The 20401-nt window shown below is 46.7% G+C and overlaps 1 protein-coding gene across 1 annotated transcript in view; it reads left to right on the forward strand.

Annotated features, from left to right (window-relative positions):
• The window catches only part of LOC120050912 (translocating chain-associated membrane protein 1-like 1), a 34837-nt gene extending 14714 nt beyond the window's left edge, over positions 1-20123 (forward strand). Inside the window, exons 3-10 of the mRNA XM_038997438.1 lie at positions 4448-4564; positions 4773-4831; positions 9958-10042; positions 10259-10329; positions 12187-12291; positions 14077-14220; positions 17151-17305; positions 17727-20123. Of these exons, the coding sequence (XP_038853366.1) occupies positions 4448-4564; positions 4773-4831; positions 9958-10042; positions 10259-10329; positions 12187-12291; positions 14077-14220; positions 17151-17305; positions 17727-17797 (807 nt within the window). The 3' untranslated portion in view covers positions 17798-20123. The remainder of the gene's footprint in view (positions 1-4447; positions 4565-4772; positions 4832-9957; positions 10043-10258; positions 10330-12186; positions 12292-14076; positions 14221-17150; positions 17306-17726) is intronic.
• Positions 20124-20401: the final 278 nt, after the last annotated feature.

Raw genomic sequence — 20401 nt, forward strand, 5'->3', positions numbered from 1 at the left:
TACGCCGCCGCCTCTAACCTCTCTCTATCTATACGCCACCGCCTCTAACATCTCTCTATACACCGCCGCCTCTAACCCCTCTCTGTCTATACACCACCGCCTCTAACCTCTCTCTATCTATACACCACCACCTCTAACCCCTCTATCTATACACCACCGCCTCTAACCTCTCTCTATCTATACACCACCACCTCTAACCCCTCTCTATCTATACACCACCGCCTCTAACCTCTCTCTATCTATACGCCACCGCCTCTAACCTCTCTCTATCTATACGCCACCGCCTCTAACCTCTCTCTATCTATACACCACCGCCTCTAACCTCTCTCTATCTATACGCCACCACCTCTAACCCCTCTCTGTCTATACACCGCCACCTCTAACCCCTCTCTGTCTATACGCCGCCGCCTCTAACCCCTCTCTGTCTATACACCACCACCTCTAACCTCTCTCTGTCTATACACCACCACCTCTAACCTCTATCTATACGCCACCACCTCTAACCTCTCCCTGTCTATACACCGCCACCTCTAACCACTACCTCTAACCCCTCTCTGTCTATACACCGCCGCCTCTAACCCCTCTCTGTCTATACACCACCACCTCTAACCTCTCTCTGTCTATACACCGCCACCTCTAACCTCTCTCTATCTATACACCACCACCTCTAACCTCTCTCTGTCTATACACCACCACCTCTAACCTCTCTCTATCTATACACCACCACCTCTAACCACCACCTCTAACCTCTCTCTATCTATACGCCGCCACCTCTAACCACTACCTCTAACCTCTCTCTATCTATACGCCGCCACCTCTAACCACCACCTCTAACCTCTCTCTATCTATACGCCGCCACCTCTAACCTCTCTCTATCTATACACCACCACCTCTAACCACTACCTCTAACCTCTCTCTATCTATACGCCGCCACCTCTAACCACTACATCTAACCTCTCTCTATCTATACGCCGCCACCTCTAACCTCTCTCTATCTATACACCACCACCTCTAACCACCACCTCTAACCGCTCTCTATCTATACACCACCACCTCTAACCTCTCTCTATCTATACACCACCACCTCTAACCTCTCTCTATCTATACGCCGCCACCTCTAACCACTACCTCTAACCTCTCTCTATCTATACGCCGCCACCTCTAACCTCTCTCTATCTATACACCACCACCTCTAACCACTACCTCTAACCTCTCTCTATCTATACGCCGTCACCTCTAACCACTACCTCTAACCTCTCTCTATCTATACGCCGCCACCTCTAACCTCTCTCTATCTATACACCACCACCTCTAACCACCACCTCTAACCGCTCTCTATCTATACACCACCACCTCTAACCTCTCTCTATCTATACACCACCACCTCTAACCTCTCTCTATCTATACGCCACCACCTCTAACCTCTCTCTATCTATACACCGCCACCTCTAACCTCTCTATCTATACGCCGCCACTTCTAACCTCTCTCTATCTATACACCGCCGCCTCTAACCTCTCTCTATCTATACACCACCACCTCTAACCTCTCTCTATCTATACACCACCACCTCTAACCTCTCTCTATCTATACACCACCACCTCTAACCTCTCTCTATCTATACACCACCACCTCTAACCTCTCTCTATCTATACACCACCACCTCTAACCTCTCTCTATCTATACACCACCACCTCTAACCTCTCTCTATCTATACACCACCACCTCTAACCTCTCTCTATCTATACACCACCACCTCTAACCTCTCTCTATCTATACACCACCACCTCTAACCTCTCTCTATCTATACACCACCACCTCTAACCTCTCTCTATCTATACACCACCACCTCTAACCTCTCTCTATCTATACACCACCACCTCTAACCTCTCTCTATCTATACACCACCACCTCTAACCTCTCTCTATCTATACACCACCACCTCTAACCTCTCTCTATCTATACACCACCACCTCTAACCTCTCTCTATCTATACACCACCACCTCTAACCTCTCTCTATCTATACACCACCACCTCTAACCTCTCTCTATCTATACACCACCACCTCTAACCTCTCTCTATCTATACACCACCACCTCTAACCTCTCTCTATCTATACACCACCACCTCTAACCTCTCTCTATCTATACACCACCACCTCTAACCTCTCTCTATCTATACACCACCACCTCTAACCTCTCTCTATCTATACACCACCACCTCTAACCTCTCTCTATCTATACACCACCACCTCTAACCTCTCTCTATCTATACACCACCACCTCTAACCTCTCTCTATCTATACACCACCACCTCTAACCTCTCTCTATCTATACACCACCACCTCTAACCTCTCTCTATCTATACACCACCACCTCTAACCTCTCTCTATCTATACACCACCACCTCTAACCTCTCTCTATCTATACACCACCACCTCTAACCTCTCTCTATCTATACACCACCACCTCTAACCTCTCTCTATCTATACACCACCACCTCTAACCTCTCTCTATCTATACACCACCACCTCTAACCTCTCTCTATCTATACACCACCACCTCTAACCTCTCTCTATCTATACACCACCACCTCTAACCTCTCTCTATCTATACACCACCACCTCTAACCTCTCTCTATCTATACACCACCACCTCTAACCTCTCTCTATCTATACACCACCACCTCTAACCTCTCTCTATCTATACACCACCACCTCTAACCTCTCTCTATCTATACACCACCACCTCTAACCTCTCTCTATCTATACACCACCACCTCTAACCTCTCTCTATCTATACACCACCACCTCTAACCTCTCTCTGTCTATACACCACCACCTCTAATCTCTCTCTGTCTATACACCACCACCTCTAACCTCTCTCTGTCTATACACCACCACCTCTAACCTCTCTCTATCTATACACCACCACCTCTAACCTCTCTCTATCTATACACCACCACCTCTAACCTCTCTCTATCTATACACCACCACCTCTAACCTCTCTCTATCTATACGCCGCCACCTCTAACCTCTCTCTGTCTATACACCGCCACCTCTAACCTCTCTCTCTATACACCGCCACCTCTAACCTCGCTCTCTATACACCGCCACCTCTAACCTCGCTCTCTATACACCACCACCTCTAACACCTCTCTATCTATACACCGCCGCCTCTAACCCCTCTCTGTCTATACACCACCACCTCTAACCTCTCTCTATCTATACACCACCGCCTCTAACCCCTCTCTATCTATACACCACCGCCTCTAACCTCTCTCTATCTATACGCCACCGCCTCTAACCTCTCTCTATCTATACGCCGCCGCCTCTAACATCTCTCTATACACCGCCGCCTCTAACCCCTCTCTGTCTATACACCACCACCTCTAACCTCTCTCTATCTATACACCACCGCCTCTAACCCCTCTCTATCTATACACCACCGCCTCTAACCTCTCTCTATCTATACACCACCACCTCTAACCCCTCTCTATCTATACACCACCGCCTCTAACCTCTCTCTATCTATACACCGCCGCCTCTAACCTCTCTCTATCTATACACCACCGCCTCTAACCCCTCTCTATCTATACACCACCGCCTCTAACCTCTCTCTATCTATACGCCACCGCCTCTAACCTCTCTCTATCTATACGCCACCGCCTCTAACATCTCTCTATACACCGCCGCCTCTAACCCCTCTCTGTCTATACGCCACCACCTCTAACCTCTCCCTGTCTATACACCGCCACCTCTAACCACTACCTCTAACCCCTCTCTGTCTATACACCGCCGCCTCTAACCCCTCTCTGTCTATACACCACCACCTCTAACCCCTCTCTGTCTATACACCGCCGCCTCTAACCCCTCTCTGTCTATACACCGCCGCCTCTAACCCCTCTCTGTCTATACACCACCACCTCTAACCTCTCTCTGTCTATACACCACCACCTCTAACCACCACCTCTAACCTCTCTCTGTCTATACACCGCCACCTCTAACCTCTCTCTATCTATACACCACCACCTCTAACCACCACCTCTAACCTCTCTCTATCTATACACCACCACCTCTAACCACCACCTCTAACCTCTCTCTATCTATACACCACCACCTCTAACCACCACCTCTAACCCCTCTCTGTCTATACACCACCACCTCTAACCCCTCTCTGTCTATACACCGCCACCTCTAACCCCTCTCTGTCTATACACCACCACCTCTCACCACCACCTCTAACCCCTCTCTGTCTATACACCGCCACCTCTAACCTCTCTCTATCTATACACCACCACCTCTAACCACCACCTCTAACCTCTCTCTATCTATACACCACCACCTCTAACCACCACCTCTAACCTCTCTATCTATACACCGCCACCTCTAACCTCTCTCTGTCTATACACCGCCACCTCTAACCCCTCTCTGTCTGTTTGTTATGCAGAAGATCAACCGAAAGATGCACTTCTCTAAGACCAAGCACAGCAAGTTCAACGAGTCGGGCCAGCTCTCTGTCTTCTACCTGTTCTCCTTCGGATGGGGAACCAGCATCCTCATGTCTGTATGTGCTTTTCAACTCTCTGTTTACTGGATTATCGGTTGTGTCTAACTGTGTGTGTGTGTGTAAGATGTAGGTGGGTTTTTAAATGGTCTACATTCTGGGCTGTTTTGTTTACTGGGCTAGTGGGTGTTCCTGTTTGTTTAAGACCATCTGATTGGTGTGTGTGTGTGTGTGTGTGTGTGTGTGTGACTTTTTGTTTCTCTTCCAGGAGAATTTCCTGTCCAACCCAGTGAGTCTGTGGGATGGATACCCTCATACCCTGATGCCGTAAGTCCTGAACCCATACATTGTACGAAAGGCCCATCAGACTGGGTACTGTCCCTTTAAGAGCTAGATCAAACATGTACAATTAAATCTGACTGTTTTACATATCCTCTTAGTTGTTGTTTCCTTGTAAGGGCCAACGCTCATCGTTCAGTCCTCATATCGTCTTAGTTGTTGTTTCCTTGTAAGGGCCAACGCTCATCGTTCAGTCCTCATATCGTCTTAGTTGTTGTTTCCTTGTAAGGGCCAACGCTCATCGTTCAGTCCTCATATCGTCTTATTTATTGTTTCCTTGTAAGGGCCAACGCTCATCGTTCAGTCCTCATATCGTCTTAGTTGTTGTTTCCTTGTAAGGGCCAACGCTCATCGTTCAGTCCTCATATCGTCTTAGTTGTTGTTTCCTTGTAAGGGCCAACGCTCATCGTTCAGTCCTCATATCGTCTTAGTTGTTGTTTCCTTGTAAGGGCCAACGCTCATCGTTCAGTCCTCATATCGTCTTAGTTGTTGTTTCCTTGTAAGGGCCAACGCTCATCGTTCAGTCCTCATATCGTCTTAGTTGTTGTTTCCTTGTAAGGGCCAACGCTCATCGTTCAGTCCTCATATCGTCTTAGTTGTTGTTTCCTTGTAAGGGCCAACGCTCATCGTTCAGTCCTCATATCGTCTTAGTTGTTGTTTCCTTGTAAGGGCCAACGCTCATCGTTCAGTCCTCATATCGTCTTAGTTGTTGTTTCCTTGTAAGGGCCAACGCTCATCATTCTCAGTCCTCCTCAGTTCCCGTTGTCAACTAACGTCAACTGGTGGGATTTTTGCATAGGAGTGGGTGGGTTTGTTTAAACACACAGATGGAGCGTTTCTACCCAGAGTTCATTAGTTCTCTTAATAAGTATCTCTGTGGAAACCTTTCTGCTTATTCTAGCTTCTGATAGTTCTTGTGTTAGTCACAGGATTTCCATAGTTAAGTATAATGTCAATGTAGATTTCTGCCTATATAGACATACCAAAAAAAGTAATTGTTTATCATGAGAGCCATAAACAATACCTAGTAATGCTTATACTGACAAAGTTTACAATCTCACCTTTCTGGTCAACTTAGTTATACTTGGCTGAGGTGAAGTCATTTCTGAGGACACGAACTCAAGTACACCGTACAAATATGATGAAAATATGACAAATCAGTTGGGGTGATGTAGTTACAATCACATTTTATAAACGTCATACTATAATATTTCACCTTCTAACTGTACATATACATATGATCGTGTTTAATGACAAGCTTGGGACCATTTCATGGAACTGACAGACAATGTTCAGCCCAGCGTCCTCTGACTAATGCAAAGGTGTCATTTCAAATGCATGCTTACTCGTTACAACTTCAGCTTTAAACACAGCGTGGTATTTGTCCTTCTGTGACCGAGAGAGAGAGAACTGGTCTTTTTTTTCAATTCTACAAAATGATTTAGTATTCTTTCATGTTGAGAGCTCTAAACCCATCTGAGAACGTCACGGTGAGATTCTACTGCTTGAGATGCAATCCGTAGGCTCTCTCATTTCATATGTCGTATCGTAAGAGGAGTGGGCTATCCGTAGGCTCTCTCCTTTCATATGTCGTATCGTAAGAGGAGTGGGCTATCCGTAGGCTCTCTCCTTTCATATGCCGTATCGTAAGAGGAGTGGGCTATCCGTAGGCTCTCTCCTTTCATATGCCGTATCGTAAGAGGAGTGGGCTATCCGTAGGCTCTCTCCTTTCATATGTCGTATCGTAAGAGGAGTGGGCTATCCGTAGGCTCTCTCCTTTCATATGTCGTATCGTAAGAGGAGTGGGCTATCCGTAGGCTCTCTCCTTTCATATTCCGTATCGTAAGAGGAGTGGGCTATCCGTAGGCTCTCTCCTTTCATATGTCGTATCGTAAGAGGAGTGGGCTATCCGTAGGCTCTCTCCTTTCATATGTCGTATCGTAAGAGGAGTGGGCTATCCGTAGGCTCTCTCCTTTCATATGCCGTATCGTAAGAGGAGTGGGCTATCCGTAGGCTCTCTCCTTTCATATGCCGTATCGTAAGAGGAGTGGGCTATCCGTAGGCTCTCTCCTTTCATATGTCGTATCGTAAGAGGAGTGGGCTATCCGTAGGCTCTCTCCTTTCATATGTCGTATCGTAAGAGGAGTGGGCTATCCGTAGGCTCTCTCCTTTCATATGTCGTATCGTAAGAGGAGTGGGCTATCCGTAGGCTCTCTCCTTTCATATGTCGTATCGTAAGAGGAGTGGGCTATCCGTAGGCTCTCTCCTTTCATATGTCGTATCGTAAGAGGAGTGGGCTATCCGTAGGCTCTCTCCTTTCATATGTCGTATCGTAAGAGGAGTGGGCTATCCGTAGGCTCTCTCCTTTCATATGTCGTATCGTAAGAGGAGTGGGCTATCCGTAGGCTCTCTCCTTTCATATGTCGTATCGTAAGAGGAGTGGGCTATCCGTAGGCTCTCTCCTTTCATATGTCGTATCGTAAGAGGAGTGGGCTATCCGTAGGCTCTCTCCTTTCATATGTCGTATCGTAAGAGGAGTGGGCTATCCGTAGGCTCTCTCCTTTCATATTCCGTATCGTAAGAGGAGTGGGCTATCCGTAGGCTCTCTCCTTTCATATGTCGTATCGTAAGAGGAGTGGGCTATCCGTAGGCTCTCTCCTTTCATATGCCGTATCGTAAGAGGAGTGGGCTATCCGTAGGCTCTCTCCTTTCATATGCCGTATCGTAAGAGGAGTGGGCTATCCGTAGGCTCTCTCCTTTCATATGCCGTATCGTAAGAGGAGTGGGCTATCCGTAGGCTCTCTCCTTTCATATTCCGTATCGTAAGAGGAGTGGGCTATCCGTAGGCTCTCTCCTTTCATATGTCGTATCGTAAGAGGAGTGGGCTATCCGTAGGCTCTCTCCTTTCATATGTCGTATCGTAAGAGGAGTGGGCTATCCGTAGGCTCTCTCCTTTCATATGTCGTATCGTAAGAGGAGTGGGCTATCCGTAGGCTCTCTCCTTTCATATGTCGTATCGTAAGAGGAGTGGGCTATCCGTAGGCTCTCTCCTTTCATATGTCGTATCGTAAGAGGAGTGGGCTATCCGTAGGCTCTCTCCTTTCATATGTCGTATCGTAAGAGGAGTGGGCTATCCGTAGGCTCTCTCCTTTCATATGTCGTATCGTAAGAGGAGTGGGCTATCCGTAGGCTCTCTCCTTTCATATGTCGTATCGTAAGAGGAGTGGGCTATCCGTAGGCTCTCTCCTTTCATATTCCGTATCGTAAGAGGAGTGGGCTATCCGTAGGCTCTCTCCTTTCATATGTCGTATCGTAAGAGGAGTGGGCTATCCGTAGGCTCTCTCCTTTCATATTCCGTATCGTAAGAGGAGTGGGCTATCCGTAGGCTCTCTCCTTTCATATGTCGTATCGTAAGAGGAGTGGGCTATCCGTAGGCTCTCTCCTTTCATATGCCGTATCGTAAGAGGAGTGGGCTATCCGTAGGCTCTCTCCTTTCATATGTCGTATCGTAAGAGGAGTGGGCTATCCGTAGGCTCTCTCCTTTCATATGCCGTATCGTAAGAGGAGTGGGCTATCCGTAGGCTCTCTCCTTTCATATGTCGTATCGTAAGAGGAGTGGGCTATCCGTAGGCTCTCTCCTTTCATATGTCGTATCGTAAGAGGAGTGGGCTATCCGTAGGCTCTCTCCTTTCATATGTCGTATTGTAAGAGGAGTGGGCTAACCGAAAGGCTCTCTCCTTTCATATGTCGTATCGTAAGAGGAGTGGGCTAACCGAAAGGCTCTCTCCTTTCATATGTCGTATCGTAAGAGGAGTGGGCTATCCGTAGGCTCTCTCCTTTCATATGTCGTATCGTAAGAGGAGTGGGCTATCCGTAGGCTCTCTCCTTTCATATTCCGTATCGTAAGAGGAGTGGGCTATCCGTAGGCTCTCTCCTTTCATATGTCGTATCGTAAGAGGAGTGGGCTATCCGTAGGCTCTCTCCTTTCATATTCCGTATCGTAAGAGGAGTGGGCTATCCGTAGGCTCTCTCCTTTCATATGTCGTATCGTAAGAGGAGTGGGCTATCCGTAGGCTCTCTCCTTTCATATGTCGTATCGTAAGAGGAGTGGGCTATCCGTAGGCTCTCTCCTTTCATATTCCGTATCGTAAGAGGAGTGGGCTATCCGTAGGCTCTCTCCTTTCATATTCCGTATCGTAAGAGGAGTGGGCTATCCGTAGGCTCTCTCCTTTCATATTCCGTATCGTAAGAGGAGTGGGCTATCCGTAGGCTCTCTCCTTTCATATGCCGTATCGTAAGAGGAGTTGCGAGGATCACAGCCAGAGGAAATGTATCCTTTGTCTGGATAGGCCAGGAAATGTATCCTTTGTCTGGATAGGCCAGGAAATGTATCCTTTGTCTGGATAGGCCAGGAAATGTATCCTTTGTCTGGATAGGCCAGGAAATGTATCCTTTGTCTGGATAGGCCAGGAAATGTATCCTTTGTCTGGATAGGCCAGGAAAGTGACTTGTCGCTCTCTATGCAAATATGTCAGATTTCCCATTCTGCATCTCAGATGAGAGCGGCATGCGAAGAGGGACAAACAGAACGGAGTGTACAGCCGTTAATGTTGCACCGTTTACAGAGCGCTCTGTACACAAATATGTCAGTCGGAACCGGTCCAGAACGGCTCAAAGTTCCCTAAATAAGGGACTTAACGTTTTTGGGGGCGTTTTTTAATTTAATAGGAGTTGGATACGTTTTTTTTTTTTTTAAATAGGAGTTGGATGCATTTTTTAATTTTAATAGGAGTTGGATACGTTTTTTTTTTTTTTAAATAGGAGTTGGGGGCGTTTTCTTCAAACACTCCTATATGGAATGAGTGAAATCATATCACTCAGCATGACTTCTCCTAGGTACCTCTGTGTGTAAACCGTCTAGTACTATTTGATAGCAAATTATAGCTGCTCTGTTTTTTGTATGTGCAAAATGCTACTATAACCATTGTCTTACCTACCTGAGTTGAATTCACTTTTTAGTATTTTATTAAGTCGCTCTCGAAGTGTCTGCTAAATGAACTAAAAATATAAGGTAATGATGCTAGAATGGACGTGGTGTTTTGTCCTGCTTGTAGGTTCCAGATGAAGTTCTATTTTATCAGTCAGATGGGCTACTGGCTTCACGCTCTCCCCGAGCTCTACTTCCAGAAGACCAAGAAAGTGAGTATTTAAAGTCTGTTTGTGTACTACGTGTACTATTTGGGTTGAACTGACTAAACTCACAAGTGAGTCCCTTGCTGAATTAATATTTGTGTTTCAAAAGAAGCTGAAACATTTTGACCACCATTTTACTTGTCGTCGTTACGGTGTGAAGTCAGCCGTGTCCTAAGCAGTTTTTTTTTCCTGAAATCCTGTCTCTTTGCTGTTTGTTTGTAGGAGGATATTCCCCGTCAGTTGGTGTATATCGCTCTGTACTTAGTCCACATCGCAGGAGCCTACATCCTCAAGTAAGACTGGTTCACATCAACAACACTGGAAGATTACTGTTTTGTTCAATTGTACACAAAAAGTCCAGTGGAAAATCGACCTCCACTTTCTCTACCCCTCTGAAAGACGCTTACACACACAGGCTTGAGGTTGGAACAGAGGGATGACTACAGCAGGGAGGTTGGAACAGAGGGCCGACTACAGCAGGGAGGTTGGAACAGAGGGCCGACTACAGCAGGGAGGTTGGAACAGAGGGATGACTACAGCAGGGAGGTTGGAACAGAGGGATGACTACAGCAGGGAGGTTGGAACAGAGGGATGACTACAGCAGGGAGGTTGGAACAGAGGGATGACTACAGCAGGGAGGTTGGAACAGAGGGATGACTACAGCAGGGAGGTTGGAACAGAGGGATGACTACAGCAGGGAGGTTGGAACAGAGGGATGACTACAGCAGGGAGGTTGGAACAGAGGGATGACTACAGCAGGGAGGTTGGAACAGAGGGATGACTACAGCAGGGAGGTTGGAACAGAGGGATGACTACAGCGGGGAGGTTGGAACAGAGGGACGACTACAGCGGGGAGGTTGGAACAGAGGGACGACTACAGCGGGGAGGTTGGAACAGAGGGACGACTACAGCGGGGAGGTTGGAACAGAGGGACGACTACAGCGGGGAGGTTGGAACAGAGGGACGACTACAGCGGGGAGGTTGGAACAGAGGGCTGACTACAGCGGGGAGGTTGGAACAGAGGGATGACTACAGCGGGGAGGTTGGAACAGAGGGATGACTACAGCGGGGAGGTTGGAACAGAGGGCCGACTACAGCGGGGAGGTTGGAACAGAGGGCCGACTACAGCGGGGAGGTTGGAACAGAGGGCCGACTACAGCGGGGAGGTTGGAACAGAGGGCCGACTACAGCGGGGAGGTTGGAACAGAGGGCCGACTACAGCGGGGAGGTTGGAACAGAGGGCCGACTACAGCGGGGAGGTTGGAACAGAGGGCCGACTACAGCGGGGAGGTTGGAACAGAGGGCCGACTACAGCGGGGAGGTTGGAACAGAGGGCCGACTACAGCGGGGAGGTTGGAACAGAGGGCCGACTACAGCGGGGAGGTTGGAACAGAGGGCCGACTACAGCGGGGAGGTTGGAACAGAGGGCCGACTACAGCGGGGAGGTTGGAACAGAGGGCCGACTACAGCGGGGAGGTTGGAACAGAGGGCCGACTACAGCGGGGAGGTTGGAACAGAGGGCCGACTACAGCGGGGAGGTTGGAACAGAGGGACGACTACAGCGGGGAGGTTGGAACAGAGGGACGACTACAGCGGGGAGGTTGGAACAGAGGGACGACTACAGCGGGGAGGTTGGAACAGAGGGACGACTACAGCGGGGAGGTTGGAACAGAGGGACGACTACAGCGGGGAGGTTGGAACAGAGGGCCGACTACAGCGGGGAGGTTGGAACAGAGGGCCGACTACAGCGGGGAGGTTGGAACAGAGGGCCGACTACAGCGGGGAGGTTGGAACAGAGGGCCGACTACAGCGGGGAGGTTGGAACAGAGGGCCGACTACAGCGGGGAGGTTGGAACAGAGGGACGACTACAGCGGGGAGGTTGGAACAGAGGGATGACTACAGCGGGGAGGTTGGAACAGAGGGCCGACTACATTTCTACTCTGTCCACGAGCTCCTCTTTTTTGATATGACAATTAGATGGTTGGAAATTGACACATCATAGCAAGGCTCGGGTTAGTGGTTAAAATAGCACTTTTCTAGCCAAAGAAAGGCCAAGTATTTCCTTACCTCTCTGAGGCACGACCGTCTAATTAGTTGTCATTACTGTGGTAACAGAGGGATCTAACGGCGTCCATTTTGTGTCTTCCAGTCTGAATCGTCTGGCTCTGGTCCTGCTGGTGTTGCACTGCTTCGTAGAGCTTCTCTTCCACGTGTCCCGTCTGGTCTACTTCAGCAACGAGAGGAGACAGACTGGGTGAACACACACACACACACACACACACACACACACACACATACACATACACATACACATACACATACACACACACACACACACACAGAGAGACAGATTGGGTGAACACACACACACACACACACACACACAGAGACAGACAGACTGGGTGAACAGACACACACACACACACACACACACAGAGAGACAGATTGGGTGAACACACACACACACACACACACACACACACACACACACACACACACACACACACACACACACAGACACAGAGAGACAGACTGGGTGAACACACACACACACACACACACACACACACACACACACACACACACACACAGAGAGACAGACTGGGTGAACACACACACACAGAGAGACAGACTGGGTGAGTTGAGGTCACACAGCACACTTCAAAGCCCTACAACAAAATGTCCCTATAAAGACAACTTGGCATTTTAGACAAGGATGTTAGGAGTCAGTCTACAGGTCTTGTGTTAGGTAGTGTTTATCTATTAGACAGTCTACTACAGGTCTTGTGTTAGTTAGTGTTTATATATTGGTCAGTCTACAGGTCTTGTGTTAGTTAGTGTTTATCTATTAGACAGTCTACTACAGGTCTTGTGTTAGGTAGTGTTTATCTATTGGTCAGTCTACAGGTCTTGTGTTAGATAGTGTTTATCTATTGGTCAGTCTACAGGTCTTGTGTTAGTTAGTGTTTATATATTGGTCAGTCTACAGGTCTTGTGTTAGATAGTGTTTATCTATTAGACAGTCTATTACAGGTCTTGTGTTAGTTAGTGTTTATATATTGGTCAGTCTACAGGTCTTGTGTTAGTTAGTGTTTATCTATTAGACAGTCTACAGGTCTTGTGTTAGTTAGTGTTTATATATTGGTCAGTCTACAGGTCTTGTGTTAGTTAGTGTTTATATATTGGTCAGTCTACAGGTCTTGTGTTAGTTAGTGTTTATCTATTAGACAGTCTACTACAGGTCTTGTGTTAGGTAGTGTTTATCTATTAGACAGTCTACTACAGGTCTTGTGTTAGTTAGTGTTTATATATTGGTCAGTCTACAGGTCTTGTGTTAGATAGTGTTTATCTATTAGACAGTCTACTACAGGTCTTGTGTTAGTTAGTGTTTATATATTGGTCAGTCTACAGGTCTTGTGTTAGATGTTGTTTATCTATTAGACAGTCTACAGGTCTTGTGTTAGATAGTGTTTATATATTGGTCAGTCTACAGGTCTTGTGTTAGTTAGTGTTTATATATTGGTCAGTCTACAGGTCTTGTGTTAGATAGTGTTTATCTATTAGACAGTCTACTACAGGTCTTGTGTTAGTTAGTGTTTATATATTGGTCAGTCTACAGGTCTTGTGTTAGATGTTGTTTATCTATTAGACAGTCAGTCTACTACAGGTCTTGTGTTAGATGTTGTTTATCTATTAGTCAGTCTACTACAGGTCTTGTGTTAGATGTTGTTTATCTATTAGTCAGTCTACTACAGGTCTTGTGTGTTAGATAGTGTTTATCTAGTGGTCAGTCTACAGGTCTTGTGTTAGATAGTGTTTATCTAGTGGTCAGTCTACTACAGGTCTTGTGTTAGATAGTGTTTATCTATTAGACAGTCTACTACAGGTCTTGTGTTAGGTAGTGTTTATATATTGGTCAGTCTACAGGTCTTGTGTTAGATGTTGTTTATCTATTAGACAGTCAGTCTACTACAGGTCTTGTGTTGAGAAAGTAGACAGGATGTTATGGTCATGTAAGACGTGTCTGTCTCTCTACAAGGTTCACCATCTGGGCGGTGCTGTTTGTCCTCGGACGGCTGCTCACCCTGTCCCTGTCTGTCCTGACTGTGGGCTTCGGCCTGTCCAACGCTGATCAACAGGGACTGGACCTGGTCAACGGAAACTTCAACGTGCTCCTAGTTCGGTGAGAGAGAGAGCGTGTAATGGGGTGGCTTGGCCGGAGTGAAACTTAACTAAAGACAATTAACTAGTTGTAGTAGGGAGGTAATTGTCTCATTGTATTTCCATGAAGTCCTTTCAGATGGTAGAGAAAAGGGGATTAGGAACAGAGTCTAGTAAGAAATGAGCCACGTCGACTGTAATGGTGCTCTAACAGTCCCGAGCCAGTTTGACTATTACCTCAAATGTGATATTTGGTGTGTCTAACTACCGTCTCTCCTCAGGATCGCTGTGTCTAACTACCGTCTCTTCTCTTCTCAGGATCGCTGTGTCTAACTACCGTCTCTTCACTTCTCAGGATCGCTGTGTCTAACTACCGTCTCTTCTCAGGATCGCTGTGTCTAACTACCTTCTCTTCTCAGGATCGCTGTGTCTAACTTCCGTCTCTTCTCAGGATCGCTGTGTCTAACTACCGTCTCTTCTCAGGATCGCTGTGTCTAACTACCGTCTCTTCTCTTCTCAGGATCGCTGTGTCTAACTACCGTCTCTTCTCAGGATCGCTGTGTCTAACTACCGTCTCTTCACTTCTCAGGATCGCTGTGTCTAACTACCGTCTCTTCACTTCTCAGGATCGCTGTGTCTAACTACCGTCTCTTCTCAGGATCGCTGTGTCTAACTACCGTCTCTTCTCTTCTCAGGATCGCTGTGTCTAACTACCGTCTCTCCTCAGGATCGCTGTGTCTAACTACCGTCTCTCCTCAGGATCGCTGTGTCTAACTACCGTCTCTTCTCAGGATCGCTGTGTCTAACTACCGTCTCTTCTCAGGATCGCTGTGTCTAACTACCGTCTCTTCTCAGGATCGCTGTGTCTAACTACCGTCTCTTCTCTTCTCAGGATCGCTGTGTCTAACTACCGTCTCTTCTCAGGATCGCTGTGTCTAACTACCGTCTCTCCTCAGGATCGCTGTGTCTAACTACCGTCTCTCCTCAGGATCGCTGTGTCTAACTACCGTCTCTCCTCAGGATCGCTGTGTCTAACTACCGTCTCTCCTCAGGATCGCTGTGTCTAACTACCGTCTCTCCTCAGGATCGCTGTGTCTAACTACCGTCTCTCCTCAGGATCGCTGTGTCTAACTACCGTCTCTTCTCTTCTCAGGATCGCTGTGTCTACCTACCGTCTCTCCTCAGGATCGCTGTGTCTAACTACCGTCTCTTCTCTTCTCAGGATCGCTGTGTCTAACTACCGTCTCTTCACTTCTCAGGATCGCTGTGTCTAACTACCGTCTCTTCACTTCTCAGGATCGCTGTGTCTAACTACCTTCTCTTCTCAGGATCGCTGTGTCTAACTTCCGTCTCTTCTCAGGATCGCTGTGTCTAACTACCGTCTCTTCTCAGGATCGCTGTGTCTAACTACCGTCTCTTCTCTTCTCAGGATCGCTGTGTCTAACTACCGTCTCTTCTCAGGATCGCTGTGTCTAACTACCGTCTCTTCACTTCTCAGGATCGCTGTGTCTAACTACCGTCTCTTCACTTCTCAGGATCGCTGTGTCTAACTACCTTCTCTCCTCAGGATCGCTGTGTCTAACTACCGTCTCTTCTCAGGATCGCTGTGTCTAACTACCGTCTCTTCTCAGGATCGCTGTGTCTAACTACCGTCTCTTCTCTTCTCAGGATCGCTGTGTCTAACTACCGTCTCTTCTCTTCTCAGGATCGCTGTGTCTAACTACCGTCTCTTCTCTTCTCAGGATCGCTGTGTCTAACTACCGTCTCTTCTCAGGATCGCTGTGTCTAACTACCGTCTCTTCTCAGGATCGCTGTGTCTAACTACCGTCTCTCCTCAGGATCGCTGTGTCTAACTTCCGTCTCTTCTCAGGATCGCTGTGTCTAACTACCGTCTCTTCTCAGGATCGCTGTGTCTAACTACCGTCTCTTCTCTTCTCAGGATCGCTGTGTCTAACTACCGTCTCTTCTCTTCTCAGGATCGCTGTGTCTAACTACCGTCTCTTCACTTCTCAGGATCGCTGTGTCTAACTTCCGTCTCTTCTCAGGATCGCTGTGTCTAACTACCGTCTCTTCTCAGGATCGCTGTGTCTAACTACCGTCTCTTCACTTCTCAGGATCGCTGTGTCTAACTACCTTCTCTCCTCAGGATCGCTGTGTCTAACTACCGTCTCTTCTCAGGATCGCTGTGTCTAACTACCGTCTCTTCTCTTCTCAGGATCGCTGTGTCTAACTACCGTCTCTTCTCTTCTCAGGATCGCTGTGTCTAACTACCGTCTCTTCTCTTCTCAGGATCGCTGTGTCTAACTACCGTCTCTTCTCAGGATCGCTGTGTCTAACTACCGTCTCTTCTCAGGATCGCTGTGTCTAACTACCGTCTCTCCTCAGGATCGCTGTGTCTAACTACCGTCTCTCCTCAGGATCGCTGTGTCTAACTACCGTCTCTCCTCAGGATCGCTGTGTCTAACTACCGTCTCTCCTCAGGATCGCTGTGTCTAACTACCGTCTCTCCTCAGGATCGCTGTGTCTAACTACCGTCTCTCCTCAGGATCGCTGTGTCTAACTACCGTCTCTCCTCAGGATCGCTGTGTCTAACTACCGTCTCTCCTCAGGATCGCTGTGTCTAACTACCGTCTCTCCTCAGGATCGCTGTGTCTAACTACCGTCTCTTCTCTTCTCAGGATCGCTGTGTCTAACTACCGTCTCTTCACTTCTCAGGATCGCTGTGTCTAACTACCGTCTCTTCACTTCTCAGGATCGCTGTGTCTAACTACCTTCTCTTCTCAGGATCGCTGTGTCTAACTACCTTCTCTTCTCAGGATCGCTGTGTCTAACTACCGTCTCTTCTCTTCTCAGGATCGCTGTGTCTAACTACCGTCTCTTCTCAGGATCGCTGTGTCTACCTACCGTCTCTCCTCAGGATCTCTGTGTCTAACTACAGTCTTCTGTCCACAGGATCGCTGTGCTAGCTACCATCTGTGTGACTCAAGCATTCATGATGTGGAAATTCATCAACTTCCAGCTGAGGAGGTGGAGAGAGCAGGCCCAGCCCCAGGCCCTGAAACCCAAGAAGCTCCAAGCGCCCAAGACCAAGTCCAAGAAAGACAAAGGTGAGTCACGTTGCTACCAGAGGATGTTGTCTAAGTTAACACATCGTGTTCTTTCTCTGCTTTTAAGATGCTTTTTAATCGGATCCATCTAGAATTTTTATTTAACTAGGGAAGTCAGTTAAGAACAATTTCTTATTTACAATGACGGCCTACCGGGGAACAGTGGGTTAACTGCTTTGTCAGAACGACAGATTTTTACCTTGTAAGCTCGGGGATTCGATCTAGCATCCTTTCGGTTACTGGCCTAATGCTCTAACCACTAAGCTACCTGCCGCCCCTTGAATATGTTGGTTAGGGTTAAAACGGGTGTTAATACTGCAAGTAGAGCTGGGTAATTTTGCTTTAGCTCTAGTCATTTTGTATCCATTCTTCACCTGTCGTTTGCTCCGAGAACATTGACTTCATCCTCTGTCGTTGGCAGCCAATGGAGTGAACGGAGTGAGTTCCAACGGAGCCGATTCGCCGAGAGCAAAGAAAGAGAAGTCTTCGTAAACTACCCCCCCCTCCCCTCCCCTCCCCTCCCCTCCCCTCCCGTCCCCTCCCCTCCTCTCTCTCAGTTCCTCCAACCGAACCCCGTTTTTCTCCTGTCCCCTTCAAGCAGCATCCAGCCTTCTCATTCCACTGCTCTATATGCTGTCTATTGCCTAATCCCAAATCCACCCCTAGACCCTTGTAGAGATCTAAGAGGATATGATTGATTCAAGCAATATGGTGAAACTTCCACCTAGCATATCAGACGGCCGGTTGGAACTAAGCCCATATTGATTACACCTGTCATATCATCTCAGATCCCCTCAAGGGTCTAGGGTCTAGGGGTTCATTTGGGACTGTTCATCTACTACAGCTACTAAAGGAGGACAACTCCTTCCGACGGGACTACAAGATCCAGAATGCATCTTGGCTTCACCTGGTTGTTGCCGATCTCCAGCGCTGACCCAGAACCATTGTGACACTGCCGTGTGTGACCCAGAATCATTGTGACACTGCCGTGTGTCACAGCAAAAGAAAACCATGAAAGAACACATCTAACAAAGAGCTTATTTAAAAGTGCCTATTCATAGACTGTACAGGATGTGCAGATTTAAAATGTCAGGAATGATATAAACTCAGTGTTTCAGTAAACCCCCCCCCCCCCCCCCCCAAGCCAGAGATGTTATTTATCAGACTGTGTCCTGTGACGTGTTCTGTTTCTTTAACAAAAGGTCTTCTTGATTCAGTCCCGTTTATTTGGAAGCGCCTGAGGAGAAATGCACCTGCTGACCTTCTATTTTAAATGACCTCATTTCCTTTCTTTTTCTTTTTCTCCCTTCATCAACGCAGACAGCTTTCTGGAATTGATAGGTTTAATTGGTTCAATGGAATGGATAGGTTTAATTGGTTCAATGGAATGGTTGAATTGGTTCAATGGAATTGATATGTTTAATTGGTTCAATGGAATGGTTTAATTGGTTCAATGGAATGGTTTAATTGGTTCAATGGAATTGATAGATTTAATTGGTTCAATGGAATTGATAGATTTAATTGGTTCAATGGAATTGATAGATTTAATTGGTTCAATGGAATTGATAGATTTAATTGGTTCAATGGAATGGATATGTTTAATTTGTTCAATGGAATGGATATGTTTAATTGGTTCAATGGAATTGATAGATTTAATTGGTTCAATGGAATGGATATGTTTAATTGGTTCAATGGAATGGATATGTTTAATTGGTTCAATGGAATGGTTTAATTGGTTCAATGGAATTGATAGATTTAATTGGTTCAATGGAATTGATAGGTTTAATTGGTTCCACCATATTGTTTTAACCTACCAGTTTGTGTGCTTCTCAAATGGCACCCTATTCCCTACATAGTGCTCCACTATTGACCAGAGATGTATGGCCTTGGTCAAAAGTAGGGCACTACATAGGGAATAGGGTGCAAGTTGAGTCGCAGACATTCTCTCAGGACGCTGGCAGTGAGAATGAAGGAACGGGAATGAGGATAGGAAGCCATTCTAGAGTATTGTGATTGTTGCTTTTCAAGCCTTTTGATTTGGTGCTGTAAAAAAGGCCTGAACCCTGTTTAATGCATCCTGTGGCCTTTCCTTTGCTGAAGTAACCACTGATCTAACAAGGTTGGATAGGGCCGTTTACCCCTCCAAACCCAGTCAATGGCAGGATCAGTGGTCACTGTGTGAAGGGAGAAATTAATTATTGGTTTTGCATTCCAAATGACACCCTATTCCCTATATAGTGCACAAGAGCCACTATGGGATCAGGTCAAAAGTAGCACACTACATAGCGTATAGGGTGCTATTTTAGGACGCACTCCTTAGTGGAAAAATGGTTGCCGTTGGCGATTGGCTGCCTTCATTCGAGAGCCTGAAAAGCCCAAAAATCTGTAGTTTTAATATAAGTGATGAGGATCCTATCACAGAGGTTATTAGATGACATATTTAGTATTATTAATATTAGTGGTATTTTCTTTGTTGGAGAATATGGCATTGAGGCCTACTTTGGGGGTCAACAACCCGAGTGGTTTGTGTTTTGTCGCTGTCTGTTTCAAATGGCAACCTATTCTCTTTTGACCAAGGGCCTTGGTCAAAAGTAGTGCTCTATATCAAGGGAATAGGGTGCCATTTGGAAATGAACCGCTGTATTTTTGTCTCCTTTGAACATGTCCATGGAATATAATTTGATGTTATGAATAAGGAAATGTTGTGTTCTGTTTTATTCCCTCCTTTACTTTAACTGAACGTGCCAAATCAGAGCTGACAGGATCTTTCTTTCCTTTAACATGCTCACTCGTTGCCATTAAATAATTTACACGGAAAGAAATGTGTCCAATTTTTATTGAACTGAGATGGTATTTTGGTAGAAATATGTTAATGTAGTGAAAGTTCTATAGTGTTTTGACGGTGATATGTGGTTGTTACCTACCTTTTGAATGCACTGCCTGTATAAGATGGATAGGACCGTCTGCTAAATTACCAAAATGTTTATTCATTTTGTAAATCATATCAATTAATCACTTAACTACCTCAGTTCTTTAAGAACATAACTATAATTTTATCTCTTATCATCTTCGGAATGAACGCCAATGAATAAACTT

This window comes from Salvelinus namaycush, chromosome 7, assembly GCF_016432855.1.
Source record: "Salvelinus namaycush isolate Seneca chromosome 7, SaNama_1.0, whole genome shotgun sequence".
NCBI classification, from domain to species: domain Eukaryota; kingdom Metazoa; phylum Chordata; class Actinopteri; order Salmoniformes; family Salmonidae; genus Salvelinus; species Salvelinus namaycush.